The sequence below is a fragment of the Trachypithecus francoisi genome, unplaced genomic scaffold, assembly GCF_009764315.1.
Source record: "Trachypithecus francoisi isolate TF-2019V2 unplaced genomic scaffold, Tfra_2.0 Lachesis_group11, whole genome shotgun sequence".
Lineage (NCBI taxonomy): Eukaryota > Metazoa > Chordata > Mammalia > Primates > Cercopithecidae > Trachypithecus > Trachypithecus francoisi.
The window spans coordinates 40,675,420-40,702,077 of NW_022681456.1; the positions used below are offsets into that span (position 1 = coordinate 40,675,420).

The 26,658-nt window shown below is 38.6% G+C and overlaps 2 protein-coding genes across 5 annotated transcripts in view; one reads left to right on the forward strand and one right to left on the reverse strand.

Annotated features, from left to right (window-relative positions):
* Positions 1-3,637, forward strand: part of EEA1 (early endosome antigen 1) — a 162,155-nt gene extending 158,518 nt beyond the window's left edge. For both annotated transcript variants that reach the window (XM_033221084.1, XM_033221085.1), the window contains one exon: positions 32-3,637. In XM_033221084.1, coding sequence (XP_033076975.1) covers positions 32-154 — 123 coding nt within the window. In that variant the 3' untranslated portion in view covers positions 155-3,637. The remainder of the gene's footprint in view (positions 1-31) is intronic.
* Positions 3,638-4,602: 965 nt separating this feature from the next.
* Positions 4,603-26,658, reverse strand: part of PLEKHG7 (pleckstrin homology and RhoGEF domain containing G7) — a 65,172-nt gene continuing 43,116 nt past the window's right edge. For all 3 annotated transcript variants that reach the window (XM_033221086.1, XM_033221088.1, XM_033221087.1), the window contains 7 exons: positions 22,088-22,262; positions 20,424-20,539; positions 19,967-20,060; positions 14,578-14,657; positions 12,213-12,366; positions 6,963-7,060; positions 4,603-5,996 (listed from right to left, as the gene is read on the reverse strand). In XM_033221086.1, coding sequence (XP_033076977.1) covers positions 5,889-5,996; positions 6,963-7,060; positions 12,213-12,366; positions 14,578-14,657; positions 19,967-20,060; positions 20,424-20,539; positions 22,088-22,262 — 825 coding nt within the window. In that variant the 3' untranslated portion in view covers positions 4,603-5,888. The remainder of the gene's footprint in view (positions 5,997-6,962; positions 7,061-12,212; positions 12,367-14,577; positions 14,658-19,966; positions 20,061-20,423; positions 20,540-22,087; positions 22,263-26,658) is intronic.

Genomic DNA, 26,658 nt, shown 5'->3' on the forward strand with positions numbered 1-26,658 from the left:
CTTAAAATTGTTTAAATTTTGTCATTTACAGCATCACTGCCGACAGTGTGGAAATATCTTTTGTGCTGAATGTTCAGCCAAAAATGCCTTAACTCCTTCTTCCAAGAAGCCTGTTCGTGTCTGTGATGCATGTTTCAATGACTTGCAAGGATAATGGGTTATCACAACTTCAGAGTAATATTACACTAACATTAGATTTTTAATAAATGTACTTAATAGAGGTCTTGGACTACTATTTGGTTTGGACATTGGTTGCAATACTAGACCAAATAGGAATTAGTATATTTTGGAATGTTATGGATATCAAGTAAAACTCTTCTATTTTTGTGAGACTTGGCCTTATCATCTTTCATTACTTTTTTCCCATTTAGCCCCTGGAATAGCTTTCATGCCAAGTTTAGAATTAGCCAATGAAATGTAAATAAACTTTGGACAGAAAATAGCAATGTATTTTTTTAATATAATTTCATTATTCACAAATGAAGAATGCAATTCCATAGCTTACTTCTTTCTCCTCAATTTAATGTACAAAAATGTACATGGATGATATCACTTGTTGCTGTTTTTGTTGCACAATAGCACATTAATTATATTAAATATTCTCTTTGTGAAGTTATGCACAGAACTGTAACATTTCCTCTACCCTTTTCTCTTATATGTAGGTTCATAGCTCCGTTGCATTGTTATGTTATGAATTTACTACTTGAGTGTTCTCAATACAGTTATCTTAAAATATGTAGTAACCATGAATTCAGAAATGGTTTTTGTTTTAACAATATTAATTAAATTTTCTTGGGTGGATTTTATAAAAACTGGTGTAAAATCAGTTTGCTTACTTATGGTTATCTGGGGTTGTATTTCAAAGAATAGGGTTAATTTTTCTTTTTGTCTTTTTCTGTCTCTTTCTTAAACTCCCACATATTGTCCATTTAGAATCTTAGAAAGCTTCTTACCCTAGCCCTCAGTTGGAGGATGAATAATAAACATTGTATAATGTTCTTATTCTCGGTTTCTTGTAAGTGGGAAGTCTTTTGAGATCAGCCTTCATATCATACCCTTATTTTGTCTCTCTAGCATCTTCAGGAACCTGAGTTTGCTTTTTATATAGATCTGATTTTTTCCTTTATTTGGTTTAACCTTTTCAAGCATAGGTCAGCTTCATGTATTTGTTTTATAATTTTGCATCTTAAAGCTAGTAACTAATATTGCTGTGGTCTTATTGGTGAAAACAAAATATAAAATGGTAAGAAGACATTAAATATTTTACTTTCTATTCTTATTCCCTATTGGGAAGAATTTTTAAAAGTTGTAAAATTGACTTAAAGTTAAAATGGTTCTGAATTTGGTATTCCATATCAACTGTTCCCATTTTACTGTTGTGAAATTCCCTTTAAGTAACTAACACCTAGAAATAGAGTGTCACCAAAACAAATATATTTAGGAATCCCAGAGTTACAATAAAAACTAAAACAGCATGGCTAAGCACCGTAAGGATAATTAAGAATTAGCTTATTTGTATGCTGAACAACGGGATCGAACTTTAATTTAGCATAGTCTTATTAATTTGGAAAATTGTAAAACATCTCAAGAGAGAAGTTATTAATATTGGTTTGTTAATCTTTCTAGAGAAGAAATGTAGTTATACATTCATTCAGTGCAATCATTTTATAACAGTAGTTAATATTTCATTTATACTAGTTTATAATATACATTTGCTTTCAAATATCTGAAATGAAATTATATTTATGCTATACCTACAATGTATGTAAACTGAAAGAGATCACTATGTATTTGTTTAATTATTTAAAAAATTTTAAGTAAACCCTGTTGTCATTAGCTATTAAGAACATCGATTAAGTTCCTGGACTTGGATAAACATATATCCTTGAGCATATATAATGAAGAAATGCAGTGGCTCTTTATTAAAAATAATAGTTGGATAATATAAACTGAACTATTTATGCAGTTTTATATACTTATAAATCCTTCCAAATAGTTTTAATTCTATAATTTTACATATAAATAACTTAATAAGTGTGCTGGAAAAACACAGATGTTCACAGCACCACTTTTTTTTTTTTTTTTTTTTTTTGGAGATAATAAAATTCCATGGGAAATCTGGGTTTGAATATTTGTTCACTTTGTCTCCTAATTGGACACCCTCCAGGCCTTCTGTCTGTCTCCCCTTTACCCCCAACATATTCACAAAAAAATTGTAAGACAAGTAACCATATATAGGTGTTTGAATGATTTTCTCATTTTTATCTAACTAATTTCATTTCATAAGTCCCAAGTAATTTACCTACCATAGACTACTATACTGATAATATAAATGAAACCCAACATTTTTTGCTACGAACTCTCCCCAATTTAATGTGTTTTGAAAACAAAAATTTTAATTTTTTTCCTTTGAATTAAAAAGTCATCTTTGAAGTCCTTATTGGCTGTACATTTTACATGTTTGCTGGTACTATTATTTGTCAGTGAGTTAGAGCTGGCATGTACTGCTCTTGGCTTGAATGAAAAGCACATCGACATAATGTTAGTAAATTCCAAACCCCGGCACAGAATGTGAGTGAAAATTAAGTCTTGCTGGGTTAGTGTACAATAAACTATACCTACAGACTTTTTTTTAATAGAAAGAAGACAAAGCTGCTGGTATATGATTTGTTCCTTTGAAGAAAAAATGAGGGAAACAAACACAAAAACCTCAATGCAGTGTATAAATAACATTTTGTTCAACTACCTCTTAATGTGGAATTATCTACTTTAATAGTTTCCTGACAGTAATGTTAAATAGTAACTGCCAAATTTGTTGTTTTCCCATCTCTCTTAAAAAGTCTTTATGATTATTTTATATGGTTTTGAGAACTTTAAAGCCACTTTTTTTAACCTTACATTTGCATAAAAATGTTTAGCTTTTAAGTAGAGAGCAAATTATGATCTTATATTTTGATATTCATGACCTGTTTGACTACAGGAGTTTTTTTTTTTAAAATGCACTTTGGCTGTAAAACCATGGATGATTTGATCCATAAAATTTAAATGTGCCACCATTATAGTATTCCTAGACATGAGCTTGATGAATGGTATTCTGTAATTATCACGTGCCACACATTATCATGTCTTAATTGCCCTTAGCCCGAATTTTAATGATCAATTTGTTATTGTTGCAGATGTGAATATTGTGCATAAACTTACTAAATTGATGTAAAATTGTATAAAATAGAATTAGAAGTCACTAAGTTTTTTCTGTGTAGAAGTACTAAATTTATTGTAACACAATGCAGTTGTGTATATGATATTCTGTAATTTCTTGAACTGGATCATATATTCATAACTTCTGTAGATACTTTTGCATGAACATTTTCTCATTTAGTTTTTGGGTTCATTATTTGTACTGTGTTTACTACTTGTGATCATGTAGTTGTGCCTTATTTTGTGAGAAAGGTTAGCTCAGTAAATACTGCAATTTCTAAACTCAGTGATTGGAAGGTTATTAATTATAAATGTAACTGATAAAGTACACAACAGCATTTAAATCTGTATAAAGAACAGTGGAAGGATCCTTATTGAATTGTTGCTTTTGTTTTTTTAATATGTTTAAATATTATATTAAAAAACATTTCTTTCTAAACTAGTTGTATTCTGTGACTATAAATTGTTTTGTCTAACAAAAGAGAGAACACTATATTAACCATTTTGCATTAATTTATTTACAGAATATTAGGACTTTGCACTTGGATATAGACAGTGGTGTTTTAATGTTGTTCAATTTAGAATAGTAATTAAATTCCTGATCTCGAGAAATTATTAATGCCATTTTGTTTTAGACATTCCATTTAATATTGTAGAGAATTAACAAAACTAAAAACAAATATAAAAATATGTAATCCTTATTTCATAAAGATACTTAAAAATTTTATTTATTTATTTTTTTCTCCTTCCCATCCCCAAAGATACTTTTTGGAAGGCCCAATGTGCCATTGTTTTTCTTCCTGGGAGCCACGGTTCTAGAATGGTTTTTGTTCCGACCCCAACGACCCCTTCATTTGAATGTGCTTCATTCTAAACCCTCTGAAGAGTTTAATGTGCATATCCTCAAGCATCTAATATATTGTATATTAGACATGTTATTTTGTGAGCTTTATAGAATTCCAGTTAATGTGCAGCGTATTCTTGAGCTGTTTTACATATTTTGTTAATTTAGTCGGTCTGTCTCTCCCTTTAATGAGATTCAGAGGGAGAAAACTACCTTTATACATGTAAGTAAGTCTGTGGTTGCTGGATTCATGGGACTACAGGAATTTGACAAGTACCTCATCTTAGTCCACTGCTCACCTCCGAGGTTGGTTTATATCTAAAAAATTTGCAAGATGATTGTTAATTTAAAATTTTTTTTCAGCCAGAAATTTCTTTATAAAATCCTCTCTTGCATAATCTATATTGTCTTCTCCAGGACATAACTGCTTTTAGTCCCATCCAGATGCCATCTCTAGAAATTCACTTGAAGTCTATTCTCCCCTTTGCCTTCCCCCCACCTCATTTATTCTTAGCTATTAACAATAGTTACCGTCCTCCAGATTTTCCTTTTATTTTTTCTTCTATTAAATGTCTGACATTATTATAAAGAGATTATTAGTCTCCGTTCTAATAGTGCTTGCCTTGTACAGAAGCCTTTTCGCTGCACTTGTCTTTACTGCTTTGTTTGCATGGTGAAATTTCACCTTCCTCAAGGAATTACTGTGCACATGACTTGCCCAAATATTATCCTCTGTATCCCATTCTTTAGCTTAACAAAATCAGCTAAGGCTTCAGTTGTCTTGCAGCCAAATTTGATAAATTTACTACTTTCACTTTGCAAATTGCAAAAGGTACGAGCCTGAAATGGAAGTTTGTGGACTTCCATTTGATGCAATAATCTGACCCTAAGAACTAGTTCCTTGAATGTAGGTAATAGTATATATCCTGTCATGATAATATAATAATTATTCAAACTGCCTTTCATGATAAAAATTCTGAAGAAATTTGAAGTCCTGCCAAATAAAATTAAGTGACTGTACTGTGCTAACACACACACATACACACCAATCAAAACCAGAAAGTATTTTTATGGCAAACACCAAAAAATAAAGTTAAGAGACAGATACCTTACTATGTCTATGAAAATCTGTACACTTCACAACAGGCCAAGAAAAGCCATGCAAAAGGGTTAACTGGTGAAAGCCAGATATCCACCCCCCCCCCATCTTAAAGTAATGGAATTTAGTCTTTGGGGTTTTCTACTTCCACGTTAGAGTACTATAAAGTATACCTGAGAGGAGTTTGAGAATAGGAATTTTAAAACTGCTATTAAAATGTACTCCTTATTTATCGCTTTGTATATTAAAAGAACAATCAAGCTTTGTATCTAAAGAACTATCATTGTGTTTGAGGCAGGACTATAAAGCAGTTAAGACTGATTGACAAGCCATGAAGGAAAATTGGTTTCATTATTTTATAGATACACACAAAGTAAGATGCTGGAGTTCATATTGGATACAAGCAGTGGACATTGTTTTCCTTCTGATACTCCATTTATCTGATGATTCACCCTTTACAAAGTAGCAGCTTTCATCACTCACACCTCTTACAGACTTGACGGAAGCATTAGAAGGTAATCTGGATGTCAGTATATATCTGTCAAGAAATTCCTCAGAGTTCAAATTTGTTGCAGTCATTACTCCTCTATACTGAGGATTTTCCTAGCTCAAATTTTCAAATTCTGGAACTTCTTTAAAATGCAAATTTCCTTCTAGCTTATCACTAGCTAAGTGTTACAAAAGTTTGAATGAAATAATAACTTAAACCCTAATCTTCTAAAAAGGCATGCCACTTATTTTAGGTCCCTAAATTTCAGAGGATTCAGCGGGCAATGTGAATAAAGATATTTTCTTGGTTTCCTGACTCTTGGTAAAGCAAGAAATTGCAGTTGTTATTTGTGCCATCCATGTTTTCTGTTGAAAAAAGAAAAAAAATACATAAATAGAGATTAGAATGTTAAGCTGACAATTTCTCACATATTTGGGCTAATATTTTCTGCTATATTTATTGACCAGCTCTTTAAAACTGAAGACTAATGAAACATTTGCATACTTTCTTTCTTACATCTAATATAAATACTTCTAATCATGCAGGAAAATGCAGATGGGCTAAATGAGTATGGTATGCACGTTGGATAACGGTTATGAGTAATCAAACAATAGTCAATGATAACTCATTAGAAAAATGAGTACTGAGAATATACGTAATTTGAACGTGGCATTGCTGGAATATTCATTCTCTGTGGAAACAAGTTCTCAACCTGTAGTATAATTTAAGAGACTGAGGGCAGTGACCCAGGAAACTGAGTATTGCATGTATTGTCTGGCCACATTGTGGCTATGATGAAAGCCTACCAGGGGAAATTCAAAAATAGAAACTTCTAAGATAGAGAAACCAGAGTCAGGCAACTGCTCTTTCAACTCCATAGCTGTAAAAACAATGGCAGTTTTTCAAAGGTTGGCAAGCTGACTTGACACAGCTCGTTATTGCACCAGGCCCTCCTTAAGCTAATATCCTATTGTATGCACTTAGGAAATTGATTGGAGCGTCTTAAAAGTTCATCATGCAATACAAATCAATTCTTCCCCCATTTCCTACAGAAACCACAGAACGCAGGCAGCTCTTGAGCTTCTCCAGGAGGAGAACTCTGCAAGCGTGAGGAAATTGTTCCTCAACCCTGCAAGTGTGAGGAAATTGTAAATACTGAGGCTTTTGAGCATTATATGGACTAGATGTATCCCTCCCGTCCTCCCAAATCTGCCCTTCCCAAGTGGGTGAGAGAAATACACAAAACTTTTCATTCGCTGTTACTTAAGAGGCTGGGGGTGAGCTTATGTAAACTCTGAAGAATCAAAGACCCACAACATTAAAATACATACTTTGATGTTTTCCGTTTGGGCTTGTAATAAGAATGCTGCTATACACTGTCGATATCTGTTTTCGTGTTGTATAAGAAAAGCATTTCTCAACCCAAAGACTAGAAAAAGATATTACAAAGACAAAAAGCCAAATCATTTCATATGAAATCCAAACAATTTCTTAGTACAAGAACCTAGGGTTTGTTTTCTATTTGGCTTGTTTTTGTTTTAATGAGGGTGGGAGGTTTATGTAGGGTATAAATTTTTTTTAATTTTGTTTCAATGCCAAGACCCCACTACTATGTCCAAATAAAACCCACTCTACTATAAAAACCCTTTCTTCTTTAGCTGGTGACTTCTGATACTTGATGAAATCCAACTATGGCTTAAGTGATGGGAAATGGGCCCCTCCTCATAGAATAAGCTAAGCACGTGAGGTAGATTTTTGTGTGTGTGAAAATATAAATAAAAATATACAAAACAATATAATATTTTCTTTTTTCTTCCTCACCACTCCTTTAAAAAATTTTATTTTTGTGTTTAAAGGGAAGTCACATCCAACCAAGGTTTATAAACAAATTAAGACATGGCAAAAATACAAAACCACCTGAATACTTCAGGCCAAGAAAAGTCAAAAACCACTCAAATAAAATCCAGCATCCACCAAACTGGGTGAAATGTAAAACAAAACAAAAAGAGACGTTGGCATGGTTTCTGTGTTTGCAAAAGAGAGCCTGTTCTGTCATTTTCTAGCTGGTCTCAAAGAAAAGACAGGAGATAGTGGGAGAGCACATTTCTTTTTTTAATATAGCAGGAGCTCTTTTAAAATGTAAGTCTCTTCTTTGAATTATTAATACAACACAGTTCTGAAGCTTATACATTCTTTTTTTTTTTTCTTTTTTTCTTGAGACGAAGTCTTGCACTGTCACCCGGGCTGGAGTGCACTGGCGGGATCTCGGCTCACTGCAACCTCTGCCTCCCAGGTTCACGCGGGTTCTCCTGCCTCAGCCTCCTGAGTAGCTGGGATTACAGGTGCCCACCACCATGCCTGGCTAATTTTTTATGTTTTTAATAGAGACGGGGTTTCACTATGTTGGACAGGCTGGTCTCGAACTCCTAACCTCGTGAACTGCCCACCTTGTCGTCCCAGAGTGCTGGGATTACAGGCATGAGCCACTGGCGCCCGACCCTGTACATTCTTTCTATAGTCAGTGTTTAGAAACAAACAAACAAACAAAAACAGGCCAGGGCTGTCTCCTGCCCATATCAAGTACTTCAGAGAAGAGAAAAAGTGAGCAAGTGACATATTCTTGCTGATCATTAAGCTGATGCTTGTCTGCTGTCACTATTTGTATTTGTTGGAGTTAGTTTAACTCAGGCTTATCTGAGGAGGGTTGGGCTTCTTTCAGAATCCAGTGAATAAGATACTTATTTTCTTTCTTTCTCTCTTTTTCTTTCTTTTTTTTTTTTTTGAGATAAGAGTCTTGCTCTGTCACCCAGGCTGGAGTGCAGTGGTGCGATCTCAGCTCACTGCAAGCTCCACCTCCCAGGTTCAAGAAATTCTCCTGCCTCAGCCTCCAAGTAGCTGGGATTACAGGCACCCACCACCATGCCCAGCTAATTTTGTGTAGTTTTAGCAGAGACGGGGTTTCACCATGTTGGACAGGTTGGTCTCGAACTCCTGACCTCAGGTGATTCACCCACCTTGGCCTCCCAAAGTGCTGGGGTTACAGGTGTGAGCCACCACACCCGGTCAATACTTATTTTCTTAACTGCAAGAACTACCCCAGTATCACAGATTATACTCATAACAATCTAAACATCCTAATTCCTAAATTCTACTACAACAAATAAAGTCTGTTAAGGAGAGGCCATAAAATTCTGTCCAGCTTCTCTTCAGTGAGAGGACTTAAACCTATTAAAATGACTTTCTGGGGAAAAAAAAAAAGCTGGCTGTGTTTGTTTTACTCTGTAATTCTTTGCCTTATAAATTCCTTGTAGCAAGTGAGGCTTTAAAGACCAGGTTGTTATTCTTGGCTGTTTCTGGAATTCATTTTCCTCAAAAACTGTAACTGTATTTCTAAGTTATTCCAGGCATCCTTGCTCCATTTGGTTTGTAGTATGGGTACAAGGGACTTTATAAATAAAAGGACCTGCTAAGCTAGGCCTGTAAAATACAATTCGGAGAGAGTATCATATATCGGCAGGAATAGCTCTTTTTTCACTGACATTCTAATACAATAATTGACACCATTTTAAAAGCATTTTCTATGTACTGGGCACCATACTATGTTTTTTCTCTACATAGCAACCCTATGAGATAGGTCAGCTAATTCCTACTTGTAAATAGGAAACAAATTAATTTTTCCAAGGTCACAGAGCTTATAAATGATATAGCCAGGATTTGGAATTAGGTCATTCACTCCAGAGCTCAATCTCTCTCTTGTTCTCATTTACTTTTTCCTACTCTATAGCTACTCTGCCTCATGTACTGCCTCATGTATCTAATTAGTCAAGTTAATAGGCCCGAGGAATGAGAAAAATATTTTTAAAAGGAACAAGAGATGGTAAGTAAAATCAGAAAATAAAACGGTGGAAGCATAGTTGTTTTTGTTTTTGCTTTTTGAGACAGAGTCTCACTCCATCACCCAGGCTAGAGTGCAGTCGTGTGACCTTGGCTCACTGCAACCTCTGCCTTCTGGGTTTAAGTGATTCTCGTGCCTTTGTCTCCCAAGTAGCTGGAATTACAGGTGTGTGCCACCATGCCTGGCTAACTTTTTTGGATTTTTTCACCATGTTGGCCAGGCTGGTCTTGAACTCCCGACCTCAAGTGATCAGCCTGCCTCGGCCTACCAAAGTACTGGGATTACAGGCATGAGCCACTGCGCCTGTTCCCAGAAGCATAATGTTTTTAAAAAGATTTTTTAATTAAAAAAAAAAAAGAAATAGAGGAGAAAAAACATGCATCTTTCAAGGTAATCCAGTGATGTCAGATTTCCTATAAAGTTCAAGTCTTAAAGTTGGCAGGTTGTGACTACACTGAACCCTCAGCTGAGCTGCTTCCTCTTCCTCATGGGTGTTCTGGCACCTTCCTTTACTCAAGTCTATGTGTCAGGCCACAATCTCTAATATAGCCAATCTATAGTAATCTATAACTATAGCCACTGTAGTAGAATAAATTCCTAGCACAGGATGCCCTCTACTATGATATTTTTCCCCATGAAAAAGTAAACTAAACAAATTACAGAACAGAAGTGATTTCCAGCCGCCACATACTGAAGTTTTGTTTTATCTACATTCCTCTGCCATCCCTTGGGCAGTTAAGAGGCTCACACTGAAAGTTAGCACACTCACCAAGCAAAGGTTTTGCAACCTTGACATACTCCTTTTGTGGCTTGCTCCTGAACCACTGTCTGGCTTGGCAGATTTTGGCCTACATAGACTTTGGTCCCAGTGAAGTCAAATACAAGAGGCTTTAAGGTCTGCCCTGTTACCTTTCATCAAATCTTACCGAAAATAGAAAGAATGGATACAGGAGGCAGAAGCTATCTTTCTGGGTACAGGCTTCCCTTCTGCTCTTGGAGAGAGAGGTTATATTAATTCATGGGTTAATATATGTAAGGCATCAAAATTTTTACAATTTATTTATTTTTATTTTTAGAGACAGGGTCTCACTCTTGTCACCCAGGCTGGAGTGCAGTAGCAATCATAGCTCACTGCAACCTTGAACTCCTGAGCTCAAGCCATCCTCCAGCCTTAGCCTCCTGAGTAGCTGGGAATACAAGTGTGTGCTGCTGTATTTCACTTTTTTTTTTTTTTGAGATGGAGTTTCACTCTCGTTGCCTAGGCTGAAGTGCGATGGCTCGATCTTGGCTCACCACAACCTCTGCCTCCTGGGTTTAAGTGATTCTCTTGCCTCAGCCTCCCGAGTAGCTGGGATCACAGGTGTACGCTACCACACCTGGCTAATTTTGTACTTTTAGTAGACATGGTTTCTCCATGTTGGTCAGGCTGGTCTCAAATGCCCGACCTCAGGTGATCTGCACAATTTGGTCTCCCAAGGTGCTGGGTTTACAGGCATGAGCCACCACACCCAGCCTATTTTTTCTTTTTTTAATAAGAGACTGGGTCTCACTATGTTGCCCATGCTGGTCTCAAACTCCTGGCCTCAAGCAATCCTACTGTCTTGGCCTCCCAAAGTACTGGGATTATAGGTATGAGCCACTACACCCGGCTGGCATTTAAATATATAACTTAGCTATGTAGCATAACTATGTAAGTATTTGCTACTGTTGTTTGTGTATTCATTCATTCACTCTTTAAGGTTTCTCTATTATGTATGAGTCAGTCCTATGCTCATCACTGAAGCTCTGGGCTTGGCTGCTGGAGTGGGAATTAAGGGGGATGGTGAGCGCTTTCTCTTTTCCAGCCCCTCCCATGGGGACAGGATGTCAGTCCCCACCTGCCTGGCCTCAGCTGGTCTAGGAGCCTCTAGCCAAAGCAGAGTGGTGTCTGCTTCCTCCTGAACACTGCCGCCCACTCAAGCCCTGAGTAGACTGAAATGTCCTTGAGTAACTCAGAGTCCCAGGGCTTTTCTGACAGAGGATTTAGTGATCTTTCATTATTCTAAGAGCTCCCCAAGGCCAACGGCTGTTCCTTATTCATCTTTGTATCTGCAGGGCCTGCTGAGTTCTTGGCTCTCAGGAGATACTCAAGAAATACTTGAATAAAAGATTAAAAATGGTATATATTTCTGATGCATGTGTCATGTAGATACATGCATATGTATATGTGTGTGTATATATGTGAATATATATATATATCTGGCATAATTATTTTAATAGAGTGTAATAAAATATCTTACTCTTGCATATCTGGTCATGGTTTCTCAGTGTTTTAATAATAGCAATAGTATTAATGATGATACTGTAATAACAATATTAGTAGCAACTATCATTTATTGAATGCATCACATTTGCTATTTAATTTTCATAGAAACTCACTGAAATAGATATTATTATCCCTATTTTGCCAAGGCTTAGAAAACTGAAGTGCCTTGTCTAAGGTCATACAATTAGCAAGTAACAGAGCTATCACTCAAGCACTGAACACCATAACTAATTCATAGAGTGAAAGATATATAGACACATAGGAACACAGTCTTGTTTTTATGAAGACTTAAATTGGATTTATGTCCTGCTACCAAGAAAGGCCAACATAAAACTCTGTGATGGCAAACAGATGAGCTGAATAATGAAAATAGACACATACCTGACACATGGAGTGGTTCAATACTTTTGACTACCAACCTATCTAGTGGAATAGGCTGATCGAGTACTGTACATGAACCACCCTCTTTTATTACTGCTTGCAACTCAGGAGTAAGAGAAGGACACATTAAACCAGGGTCTGAGCCTCCAAGTTTCTGAAATTAACAAGAAAAATAATGTAATAAACAGGAAATAAATATTGGCACACTTTCCTAAAGTGCATCTGTAAGCAAATAGATTCTGAGAAACAATTGCCTAAAATCTATTATTGCCTAAAGTTTTACTCCTCTTTCTGGATCTTGAAAAGCATCTCCCCAAAGCATAGTGATTTATAGCAAAGTGTTCATTTTTATTATTATTATTAAAATTTTTTTTTCTTGAGACAGGGTCTCACTCTGTCACCCAGGCTGGAGCGCAGTGGTGCGATCTCAGCTCACTGCACTCTCAACCTCCTACATTCAAGTGATCCTCCCATCTCAGCCTCTCAAGTAGCTGGGACTACAGGCATACACCACCATGCATGCCCTGCTAATTTTGTTTTTCATTTTTTTGTAGAGATGGGATCTCACTATGTTGCCCAGGCTGGTCTTGAATCCCTGGGCTGAAGTGATCCTCCCATCTCAGCCTCCTAAAGTGCTGGGATTACAGGAGTGAGCCACCATGTCCAGCAGCAAACTGTTTCTGATCTCCAAGTTTCATTATCTGAATAAATAATGATTGATATCCATAACTGGGAAACATTTAAATCGCCCTCACCTCAATGGTAAGTTCTTCATTCCTAGTATCTTAATCTCTCTATAGTATTGAGTTAGATGAATGAGAAGTTACACTTCAGCCAACTGTATGCCTGGGATCTAATACTGAATTCTAAATAGATTCCATGCTCTAGAATTTATAAATAATTGAAATTGTTTTGAGCACATAAGATGATGATTTTTTTCAAAAGGGGGTAAAAATTAAAAATTGTGACCTGCTTGGTATAAATTGTACATAAAATAGCAAAGAGGCATGTAAACTGATACCATTTCTTACTTTAGGAATCAACTTGTGATGCATAAAACCAGAATATCAGTTTATTACATGTCCGACACGGGCTGCCATTAATTCATATACTCTGATTTGACCATTAATTGACATGAAGGTCAGCTATGCAAGCATCAAGGTTTTTTGAAGGGGGTAGAGATTTTTCAGAACTTGGCTTGTTCAGACACGCTAGTCTGAGTAACTTATAATGGGAAGTCATACAAATTCCGAAACTGTGACTCTTAATATTCTTGTACACCCATTCCCTCCCCAACCACCAATTAGCTATTCATAGATTGATTAATGGGTATCATTTTATTGCTTAAAGATTTAGCTCAACTAACCAACATGCCATGTAGAAGCTTAGTTTATTAAAAGATATGAGATAGCTAGTCTCATGATCTTATCTATGCAAGGCTAGTCACTTGGTAAAGAAGTGAATAGAATAAAGCAACATTAGATATCTCTGACTGTTAAAGACACTGCATTTCTCTTCCCACCTCTGCAAGCGGATGTATGGGAGCCTTAGAGAAACTTCCCTATCTGATACCACTCAAACACACCATTCAGGAAACAGATTGTGGAATAGTAAATTAGAAAGCCTTTTGGGGACCAGCAACAGATCAGTGGCTTAATGGGTAGTAAAAATAACACCACCAATAATAGTAACAAATAATACTTATGTAATGTGAAAAAAATCCCTATTCCCTATAGAGATTTTGCAGCTCTAGCTCTTAGTTGACTCATTTTGTCTGTGATGCCAGTTGCATACATGTTTGGTTTCTACACTTTTTATATAAGGTAGACACTGAGAGATCAGGGCTCCCTCTCATCTCCACCCCCAAATTATTATTTCTGAGAAATAATGTGAGCTTTCAAATCAGAATGAGTGTTGAATACCACCTCAACACAAGACAGTAGACAGTTCAGAGGGGTCCTACTCTAGCTGTTTTTGTTGTGGTGGCCAATTCAGTAAAGGAACGGGCCAAAATGGACAAAGATGTTTTGAGTTCCTTTGCTTAGGCAGGTCAGGCAAAGTCCTGTGGCTTCTGGGACTTAGCTTGCAAGTATATAGATTAAGTTGTTCTAAAAATGTATTCCTCTTTTGACATCCTTGAGAAATGCAACTCGCATTTTTTTGTTTTATTTATTTATTTATTTATTTAATTCAGAGCTTTATGACTAAAAACATCAATATTTTATAGTGCCTTCATTTTTTTTAGAGAAAAAGATTCAGCCTGATGTAAAAGAACATTTTATATTTTTACCACAATTTATTTAGAAATATTTCTAAACTCATTTAACAAACTTGTTTAGAAATGTATTTTGAAATAGCATTTTACCTTTTTGTTGCGCTTAGTTTTCGTAACTAAGAGGAAATCACTGAAGAGAAACAGATAAACATCTAGGAATCTTGTGCTTTCTGAGGAAAAAAAGAGAAGCTGAAATGGGGACTTGAAACTGTTAAGTAGAAGAGTTTTCCTTCCTTCCTTCCTTCCTTCCTTCCTTCCTTCCTTCCTTCCTTCCTTCCTTCCTTCCTTCCCTCCCTTCCTTCCTTCTTCTCTCTTTCTTTCTTTCTTTTTCTCTTTTTTATCAGTGAATTTAGAAAACAAAACCAGGTGGCTATTACAGCACCCCAGGGCATCCAATCATGTAGGTCACAAAGCTGCCCGCCTCAATGTTGAATTGCTTTATTTATTCCTAAAGCAGAGACTTGATGAGAGGCCAAGCTTCTAACATTAAAGACATTGAATTTATGATGTGTCTCATTTGAATCTAAAATAACTCAGATGATATTTGTAGTGGCTTCAACTAAGCCGAGAGTAAATCCATCAACTGACTGAACTTGCGGCATTTTTGCCCCTTGATTCCTCTGGGTGGTTATTGGCAAAGGCACACATAATCAAAGAAAAGGCATTTTCTCACTGCTATGAACTATGCTATTGTGTCCCTCAAATTTCATATGTTGAAGCCCTAAACCCCTAGTGTGGCTGCATTTGGAGTAAGAAAGTAATTAGGGTAAAATGAGTTAATAAAGCTAGATCACTGATCCAGTAGAATTAGTGTTCTGTTGAGACACCAGATACCCCCCGTCCCCCACCCCTCATCTTGAAGAGAGTGCTCATCAGGAGCTGAATTTGCCATCACCTTGACCTGGGACTTTTCAGTCTCCAGACTGTAAGAGATAAATTTCTGCTGTTTAAGCCAGCCTGTCTGTGATATTTTGTTATGGCGGCCTAGGTTGACAGTCATTAAAACTACTTATTTCTCAAGTTTTAGAATGTGTCTATAAGTGTTTAGATATTCTCCATGTGTTTCATATTTACAAACTTTTCTGATATTAGTTTTAATAGTTACTTAAGGCAAATAGCTTTTCTTTAGTTTTCCCTAAGAAGGGAATAGTAGTAGAAGAGAAACCAAATATTAGAATAAGGCATCTCCTTTCTTATTTTACTCTATCCCTTAGAAATTAGAAAAAAGGGTTAAATTTAAGTGATTTCAGAGGAAAAGATTTTTAGAGGGGGTTGTGACAAGTGCTTAGAGTAATCATAGGAAAACCCAGTAATTTTTTCAGCTTATTCTATTTATATTATATATATATTGTTCTAGAAGTTCTTTCTTATATATTTTTACCCCTGGAAGATTTAAAGCAGTCGATACAACATTTAGGATTCATTTCTATCCCCTCTTATTCTGAGTTTGGAGAAAAGATTTTTTATATATTTGCACAGGGGAGAAATCAGTTATTTTATTCAAATTAAATAGTCCTTGAATAGTTTTTAAAAAATCTTATCAGAAACTTAATTTTTCATAAATCAGGTTGTGGCAAAGACTGCTGGATGTCCCTTGAAAACCATTCTCCCCTTCTCTTGTAGCAATGGAATTCCCACTTTTAGTGAGTAACCATCCACAGAGAATAGAGACTACATTTTCTTGCTGCTGAGTATGACCAAGGAGCTAAATTCTGACCAATGGAATGTGAGCCAAAGTATGCAACTTCTGAGTCATATTCGTGAAGGGCAGGGCCAAGCTCTCTTGTCCCTGTCTCTCCTTCTCATTGGGTAGAAAGCAAACATATTGGTGAGTCATCTTAGGCCACACAGAAGAAGGCAATACCCTAGATTTGGCTATAAGACAGCAGGAATCTGGATTCCTAATGACTTCATGGAGTGGAGTTGTCATATAGGTTGAGACTTAACAAGAGAGAAATAAGCTATCTTTTTTTAACCTATCTGTCTCCAGTCACTGAATCTATATGCCAACTGATATACAGGGCTAGAAATGGTACAACACTAGACCTGTGAACAGCCAGCTCAGCCTGCCATAGCAAAATACCACAGACAGGGTGGCTTAAGCAATAGGAATTTATTTCTCACAGTTCTGGAGCCTGGGAAATAGGTCAAGGTGCTGGTCGATTCGGTTCCTGATAAGGCCTCTCTTTTTGACTTGCAAGTAGCCACCTTCTGGATGTGTACTTACATGGCAAACAGAGAGAGTGAGCTCTCTGATGTCTGCTCTGATTAGGATACTAATCCTATCAGATCAAGGCTCCAGCCCGAGTCCCTCATTTTACCTGCATTTCTTCCTTACTCCAAGTACAGTCACGCTGGACGTTAGGGCTTCAACATGTGATTTGTGGAGGAACACAATTCAGTCCACAGCAACCTTCAAACCTGTAAAATGTGCTATTACCATCCTCTGCTACTCATGTACATGTCAGCTTAATGATCATTGTCAAAATGAAATCGTTTTGTTTTCTCCTTCTAATTTCAACTATTTTATTTTGACAAACAGGCAGGGAGCACACCTTCCATGTGCTCCAGATGTTATTCTAGATAATGTTCCATACATTATTCTAGAAAGTGATAATTATTTTAGCTACCATTTATTGAGGCCCTAGTTTTCCACCAAGCAATTTATGAAACAAATTATGAAAATGTGTACCTTCTGGGAATGAGAAAGTATACTTATTTGGTTATAAGAGCACAGTTTTTAAGGTTGGAAGAAATTCGGAAACACTGTATGTGTTAGGTATCATCACATCATTTTCATCCTCATTGTCATCATCATTATCAGCAGCAGCAATAACATTTATAAAAGAGAATAAGAGCATTTAAATTTTCCCAAAGTCTACAATTGGTACTAGATCCCCTGACTTTTGGTTCAATGCTTTTTTCATTTAAAATGATGTCCTGTTTCTTCACTTGATCTTAGCCAAAAGACCAAGAAGTGAAACGTCCTGTTTCTTCTAACACTATCACCCTGCCCCATCAAATCTCCATGCTCATCTCTGAGTCCAGTCTCATGACTTTGCACTTGACTTGATACCACGTAGACTACATCATATGGAGTCTCCATCTCTGATGGAATTTGACTAATACAGTTCATGCCATTAAACAAGTGCCTGGTGTTAGTGACATTACGTAGTTCATCTCCATGCTACCACATTTGACTGTACAAGAAGCATTTTCTGGAAAAGTTGAGTCTGCTTGTAAAGAGCCTTTCTTAGGTGAGCTTCCAATCCACACATCTATGACAGTCACTTTGAACCCATGCGATGCATGAATTCACATCTGACATAGCCTTTCACCCACCAGGAGCTGCTCCTCCAGCTTCCATGTGGGTTCTTATTATGCCCAAACCTGAACCCTAAAATTGACTCCCTGACCGCACTCGCTCTACCACCCACGGCATTATCAACAAAACTTTCAGATACATAGATTAGAACAGTTTTTTATACTCATTTCCTCTTCATCCACTTTATCGATCATATAGTCCTCCTGGTTTTGCCTTTGCAATCTCTCCCGTATCCTTTTCTATCATGCTCATTTCTAATGTTTTAGGAGAAGCTGGTGCATCTCACAGTATTGGGAGGTAGGGAGGAAGAGGGAAGGCGTGAACCAAAGTCTCACATAATTTCAGGTGGGGCTAGTTTTGGAGGTAAAGATACGTGCTGGAACACAGACCTATGTTTTGCTTTATTACTTTGATTTGTTCTTGTCATAAAATATAATTACTTTGAAGTTGTAAATAACATTAAAGAAAAGTTAAAATGGTTATCTTTTCAAATGAAAGTGGGGGGTGGGTGAACAACAGGTTAAAAATGGTAGAGCAACAGACAGGCCCAGAGTCTTCTCACCTCGCACTGTTCACCATTGAACTTCCGGTTTCACCACTGATCTCTCTGCTTTGGTCTCCTCTATGCCATTTTGAAGACTGCTTATTAACAATGCTTCCTTCAATACCCTTTTAACCTATCACTTCCCTGTCTGAGAGCTCAATGACTTCTGGTTGCCTGCAGTTTCCTGGCTGGGTCCTTCTGTTTGGTTTCCAAGGCAGTTGCTCTGATTCTGGAAGCCAGCTGGACCAATGCAGCCTGGCTCCAGCTGGTACTCTGTCATTTACCCACCAGGTGGACTTGGGCATGATACAGAACCTCCCTGAACCCCAAATCTCTTACCTATAACAAGGGATTAAAAGCAATTTCTCTATTTAACTTACTGGAAAGAGACAACATATGAAAAAGCCCTTGGATATAAAACACTGGACATGTCTATCTTCCTTATTTAACAGCTGCCGGGGGGGGGGGGGGTGGTGGTTTATGTCCTAACCTGACATCCAGACTACCTCTAAAATAGAGCAGAGTTTCAATATACATGTATTAAGGGATTATTTCCCAGCCCCTCCCCATCAGATATCACATCACCACTGTTAGGCAACCTTCCATCCCACAGGACTTCACACTCAGTAGGTGCCTGGTCAAGATTTTGTGCAGAAATGAATAAATAAATGATTCTAAATCTTATTTCAGCCAGGCAGCCTTTCTGGTCATTATGATATTTATTGAGCGTGAACTTTGTGTCAATCATTCTTTTGAGTGCTTATACATCTGTTGGTTCATTTAATCCTCACAATAAAGAAAGGTAAACTGAAGCACAGGAGATCACTGTAAATGGCCCAAGGTTGTACAGGCAGAAAAGGCTGAGCAGGGAGTGAGCCAGGCAGTCAGCCCCAGGGACTTGGCTTCCTATGTACTCTGCTAGAAACTAAGCTTCTGCAGGGGCTTCTGCCTCCAAGACTTCTCTGGCTCTGCTCTTTATCTGAATGACCTCCCTGCTGTCCTTCCACTGACCTCATCCTTCCTGCCCCTCCAAGCCCACCTCCAGTCCCATGGACTGCACGAAGCCTCTCCAGGGCACTCCAGCCTCAAGGACTCTCTTCTTTTCTGAACTTATCCTGCAGGTCTGGTAATAAGGCAGAGCTTCCCAACTAGAGGGAAAGAATTATACAGAATGAGTTTTTATATCTTCCAGTGGCACCTACCTAGCACAACTTGTACTATATTATAGATTCTCCATAAACATTTGAGAGCTTGATTGTGTGGCTCATTGGAGGAGTACAACGGTTGTGATGATAACAGCTGCCATGGACTGAGAGTTTACTAGATTCCAGACCGTGAGCTAAGTTGTTCTTGTATGTTGTTTTAACAATCCTATGGAATAGTTACAGTTATCCCATTGCAGAGAGAAAACAGAGGGCACCTAGCTAGTTGTGTTGCAAAGTCTTCATTCAAGCCTGAGTCTGTATGGCTCCATAGGGTACTCTCTAATTCACACCCTCCATCACCTGGAACACAGGCAAACACAATTCCTCCTGCTCTTCAATTACTGGCAGTCAAACAAGATACAAGGCGGTACAGATGTTGGGTTTTTAAAGGAGGCAGTTATTTACCTGCAAGAGTTAATTTTCCTTCATAGAGAAGGTGTCTGTTGGTTGGTGACAAGATGTTTTCTGCCGTGTGTTCTTTAAAAATGTGTTTCAAACACTTGTAAAACAAGGGAGAAAATAAAAGAGATGTTGTTAGTGATCGGAAGAGAACATGTTTAAAAAACTGGGGCAATCAACTCCATCTAGAAAGTTCATGACATTTGGAAATGCCGGCAGATGGACATGGGAACGGGAAACCATGAAAAAACCCCTCAGAAGGACCATCCTAAGAATGGCACAGCGACCTCAGCCGCCCCGCATACAGTGCCCTACAGATGAAGACTTTACTTCCTGTTCTTGAAACTAGATTTATTCTTCAAGTGGACAGATGGGGACATCTAAGATGATCGTATTTCTGTCTGAATGCCCAACTTCCAGAAATGGACAGAAGTGCTAATTGACGTGTTGTGTTTTTTTGTACCTCTGGAATGAAAAACCTTTTATCTCTATCCCAAAGCGGTGGCCACACTATAATCTCCTGTAGATATCTAAATTTTTGGAAATTGTCCAGCCATTTCACTTTTCCTTCAAGGTCCCCTGAAAGACAAGACATAGTCAGTCTTTTTAGGTGCATGTGACATTGCATATACATTTTAACCAAGGTCCACGGGAATCATTTAGAAACACTGGCTGCCCCTGGAGCCAGACCATATAATAAGTTTGTTTTACATATTGCTTGCTGTTCATGCGTCTTAGAAAACTCACTAGTTTGGAATCAGCCTCTTGCGGAGAAAAATGAAGCTTAGCTAATTTAATTCAGTAGGTCGAAAGTATATTGTGTATTCTTATTTCAATAATACTAATAAAAATCCTTGGTAGTTTTCTCTTATTTCCTAGGCCACACAGCCTGTAATTAGAGGAAGAAAAAAATCAGACTGACAAGGACAAACATATGTTTTTGTCCCAATCATAAAAGTATATGTTCACTTCATGATCATGGTGATTATTTCTTTTTTGGTAGGAACTCAATTTCTCTTTGGAAGGTTTATATTCATTTTCCAGTGTTTTCTAATAACATGTTGCTATTGAAGGTTTGAAATGTTTTTTGAAGACATGCAGGGCAAGTAAAAGATCTGCAGAATCACACTGTTAGCAGACCTCTTCAGAATTCACCATCTTTAAGGTAATAGACTTAAAGGGAGCCCACACAGGTCTCTTCCCTCAACAACAGAATCCATCTTTCACTGAGAAATCTCCAGAGGTGCTGCGTTATCTTTCCTCACAAACCCATCTAAATGAGTCATAATCCTTAAGATTACTTCTAAAGCTTAAAGAAGTCATCTTTAAGAGATTCTTGTTTTAATCCCAGCTCTTCAGGTAATTTTAGAATTTGAATAAAACATTTAAAAACAGAAGAAAAACCCAATGAAACAGTCATTTTACTTTTTTTTTTTTTTTAAAGTACCTGTTCCAGGCAGTATCATTTTACTTTTAAACTTGTAAAAGAAAAAAAAATTATGTACAGCTGAATATTACCAATTTGAATTGTTCCCTTTTGATGCCCATCAGGAAACCTTGGTTTATGGGCATAAATCATGAACTTCTTTATGTGAATTTCAATTATACAGAGTTACACAAATAAACTTAAGTCATCATAGGGCCTGCTCAGTTCCCATCCTCAAATTTCAGTTCTAAAGATTGCAGTTGGCAATAGTTTCACATTGACCTTGGCTTTTGGTGATTTGAGAAATGATGAATGGTAATTTATCCTCTGGACACATTTTCCATGGTATTTACTCCCATTTGCTTTGTGTGTGGGGTCAGTACGGCTGTTAAAAACAAAGTGCCTTCAGTTATCTGGGAAGTAGAACTTTTCCTGCCTGAACTCACTTCTGAAACACTTGGAGACAGAGCCACATCCTGTGTAAACTTGGTGCTAGAGTTCTCATAGTGTTTGCCAGGATGTGACTGGAGCCCATTGTTCTGTGCGTATCTGATTTACAATGTACTCACACTTGAACCCACATTTCCAAGAGCCATGACCTCAAATCAATGGAATTGCCTCCTAAGATGGAAGCCTAGAGGGTTTCCAGGAGTCACAAAGCCACAATTATTCAGTTAAGCTCACTTATCTCAGGGACTTACAGATGGACTTTTCCACCTTTTCCTTGATGGAGTAGATCATGATTTTCTCAGCAGAGTCCATGCTCCTTTTCCAGATATTCTTCAGCAACAACGGATATCGAGTGAGCCTCTGAAGTGGGGCCACTAGTAGCTCAGGCAGGTGGAGCCGTCTGCATTGTTCATTCTGCTCACACCACTGGGGAAGGCAAAGGCAGCCACATGAGAATGATCACCTCGCCCACTGAGCCACTAAAAAGGCTTGATACGAGAGGTTCTTGGAGATTTTACTCAGTAACTGCAGGCCGTACTTGTGAGTTTGCTGGGACAGTTTATAAGCCACAAATTAAATCCCCTAAAAAGTACCTGTTCCATTAGCGGCAGTGATAAGATATAATAATAGATGTGTTCCAGCCTTGTTTACCCTTCTCATTTGAGAGTGAATTTAGTTTTGCCCATTATTAGCCTTTCTTCCCCGGCCCTCGGGGGAGATTTCTGGTTTCACCAGCTTTGTTCCCATCCTTGTTGTGATGCAGTTAGGAGAATTGAGCACTGAGACTGGAGAGGCAGGAGGGCAAAGGAAGGATTCTTGCTTGTTGGGTCAGTTCCTTGACTCCCCTTAGCTGGGGAGGATCATGGTAGTGATAAAAAAAATGAAGAAAAAAGAAAATAGAAGTTGAAGAGGTTTAGTTGATCTAGAACAAAGAGGGGAGAGGAGAGAGGTAGAGATGTGGACAATTTTCAATAGGGAGAGTTTGGAGTTGAGATTTGGAAGAAGAGGCAGTTCTGGGGTATGCCAGCACTGGGGAAGACAAGAAATCTTAGTAATTTAGTAAGTATAGTAAATATTGCCATGGGTTATACACTGGGGTTCCATAAATGATGTTTGAGAAACCTCAGTAAACATGAGAGTAGCTTTTACATTTGTTTTATCTGCTGTGCTGTTTCTTTGAATGTGAGCTTCCTTGAACCTAAGGGGCTCTGATTTTAATGAAGGTGGCAAATGAGGCATGGTGGTGGTCGCTGGCCAGCATGCAGCTGGGTACATCAGGAAGGAGTAGAGGGGGTGGTGTGTTCTATTCCTCTTCTCTTACCCTGCCCACTCACACCAAATTGACCCTGAGTTCAGCGATAAAGGGATTAATATCAACCGAATGTTTACTTTCCTTCAAATCCACGTAGTATTACTTTTAATGCCCAAAACTGCAATTACTTTTGCACCAGCCTAATAAAATCCTACCCTTCAGTGGGGTGGTATTAGGAGGTGGGGCTGTTGGGAGGTGATTAGGCCATGAGCATGAAGCCCTCTTGAATGGGATTAGTGTCCTTATAAAAGGGGTCCTGGAGAGCTCTCTAGCTCTCTTTCCACCATGTGAGGCTACAACAAGAAGACAGCTGTCTGCAACCCAGGAAAGGGTCATCACCAGCCCCTAACCATTCTGGCACCGGGAGACTTTCAGCCTCCAGAACCGTGAGCAACAAATTCCTGTTGATTATAAGCCACCCAATCTATGGTGTGTTGTTCTAGCAGCCTGAATTGACTACAACAGGGATCCTGCCCTTACACTAAATATTTCTCCTGCTGCAGGCTGTTGCCTCATTTCTTTTCCACCTTCCATTCTCCTTTCATTCTCCAGGTTAAATCCTTTGCATTGTGACCCAGATCCTTCAGGGCCATCCTCAGGTGGGCCAGGCATACTGCAGGAGACTCCTGCTGCATCCTCAGAGATGTCTTCAAGTCTACGTGTCAGCCCTTGCATTTTGAAGATCTAGGTACAATTGGCTCAACTCCCAACCAATCCAATGGCCTGTGGAGGTCCAAACTCCTCCCCTAGATATTTACCAACTCAGGGGACTGAGATTCTAATGGCTTCCTCTGGCCCCTGGACTCTTATTTCCATGTACACTGTTTCTTTCCTGAACAGCATGGAACAAATGTATCCTTTTGGTTTCCTATGTGAGTTTCTGCTGTAAACCCCCTCATGACATGTTTTGTGAGTGTGCATATTTATTTTACTGAAGATTTTGGGTTGTGAAGAGGGGTCAAATACACAGCCCACAAGTCCCTACTATTTTGATGGGTCCATTCTCTTCTTTGGAAAGAGAGAGCTCTTTCTCTCTTCCCCCTTAAACAAACCCTCCCTTTATTTCCTAGCCTCCTGCCTAGCAATTTGCATTTGTCTTTCATAGCTTGACCTCGTCCTTGGTGGGGTGAGGTGGGGTCTTACTCTCCTCCCACACTATCAGCTTTTTTTTTTTTTTTTAGGGAGATGGGGAACAGGGTCTTGCTCTGTCACTCAGGCTGAAGTGCAGTGGTATGATCACAGCTCACTGCAGCCTCGACCTCCTGGGCTCAAGCAATCCTCCCACCTCAGCCTCTCACATAGCTGGCACCACAGGTACAGGCCACCACACGTGGCTAATTTTTAAATTTTTTGTAGAGACTGGATCTCACTATGTTGCCCAGGCTGGTCTCAAATTCCTGAGTTCCAGCAATCTACACACCTCCCAAAGTGCTGGGATTACAGGTGTGAGCCATAGTACCTGGCTCAGCTGGATGTTTTGGAAAATATCCTGGGCTCTTCATCATGGGGATGCTGCCAAATTCAGTCTTCTTGGCCGGGTGTGGTAGGTCATGCCTGTAATCCCAGCACTTTGGGAGGCCGAGGCAGGAGGATCACTTGAGGTCAGGAGTTCAAGACCAGCCTGGCCAACATGGTGAAACCCCGTTTCTACTAAAAATACAAAAAAAAAAAAAAGAAAGAAAAAGAAAAAAAAAAAAAGGAGTGGTGGTGCACGCCTGTAATCCCAGCTATGCAGGAGGCTGAGGTGGGAGAATCACCTGAACCTAGTAGGCAGAGGTTGCAGTGAGCCAAGATAGCACCACTGCACTCCAGGCTGGGCAACAGAGCAAGACTCTGCCTCTAATTCAGTCTTCTCCTTTCCCCTACTTACAGATGGCTGGCCATGAGAGTGAGCTCACGGTGCATGGTGAACGAAGCTCTAGGAGCTGGGCTCTGAGGACCACCTTCTCTCTCTGGGCCTCCGATTTCTCTTTTTAGACAAACGAGACAATGTGCTGAAAGATATGGTCATTCTAGGGCAGAGGTAGGATTTGAATTCAGACCTGTCTGAACATGATGTTCAATCTCCTACAATGCTCTGTTGTAAACAACATTATTGTAGAACTTAAGCCTGTGTTGTGTTATGGGCTGCCTGAAATTGACCCATAAATGCAGTGGGGTAAATTTACCCTTAAGGCTAAGCTTTATGAATGTATGTACTTTATCCTGGTGCACATTAATGGGATTAGAATTCTTCAAACTGTTTTATTTTTATTTATTATTTATTTATTGAGACAGGGTCAGTCTGACTCTGTCACCCAGGCTAAGTGCAGTGGTGCAATCATGACTGACTGCAATCTCAGACTCCAGTCTGGCTAGATGGCTCTTGGCTAGATGATCTTCAAGTTCTCCTCCAGCTCCAAATGACTGTGGCTCTCATTGAGGTTGGCAGGGATGGAGACAGAAGCGAGCACGACAGAAGAAGAAAGGCCGGGAGTGGAGGGGGGCAGGGCTGTGCTTTAGTGGCTGATTTCCATGTTGACTCAGGGGCAGCAGCGTTCCAATGATACCTTTGGGTCCTGGACCTCTTGGGTGCCTGGCAATCCTTGTAGCTGATTTCTCAGCAGCAGTTAGGCCCCTGCCCTCCCAAAAAACTCACCCCAGGCCACTGCCCCAAATTGCCCTGCTGTGGGAAACAGTTGTGGCTGCCAGCATGCACTGGTATTCAGGGTCAAAGTGAAAACACCAAACTCCTCCAGGTAACAACTGGCAAGAAGCATCTGTGGTAAATAATTTAGACAAGGATCCAGGCAGGGATGTTGGAAGCATTTGTGTTTCAGGAAACTTCAGAAGAGAGAAAAAGAATGGCTTGACATTATAAAAGTGAAGCTGTAAGTTTTCCTTTCATCTCTCTATTGACTTCATTTTTCAGGTCCGTTAGGGAAGGCAAATAACACTTCACTGAGAGAGATTGGACATAAAAGGCCTTTTTTATTGATGAGTCTAGATCAATGGAGGCTACTTTTGCTTTATAATAAATATCCAATGTGCTTAGGGGAACTGTGAAAGGATTCAAGGTCCCCAAATGAAAATATGTCCCATCGCTTGAGCATGGGAGGTTGAGGCTGCAGTGAGCCATGATGGTGCCACTGCATTCCAGCCTGGGTGACAGGGTGAGACCCTGTTCCAAAAAATAAATAAAATGAAAAGTCCTAATAAATCTGTCTTAGTGGGATGCAGCATTAGGATGGGGCAACCAGAATTCTTGGAACCTTGGGAAATTTACTTACCCTTTCTAAAATTTATCAGTAAAATGTAGATAACAAGAGTAACTACCTCATTAGGATGGCGAGAGGTTTTAATGAGATAATCCACACAAAGTGCTTAGAACAGAGCATGGCACATCTCAAACACTCAGTCCATAGCAGCTAGAGTTCTTAGCCATTGTTAGTTGCGCCACACAAAGAGACTTGGTATGAAGTTCCCAGTTTCTTCCTCTGCATTGTTTTGTTTCTAAAATAGTAAGCAGGA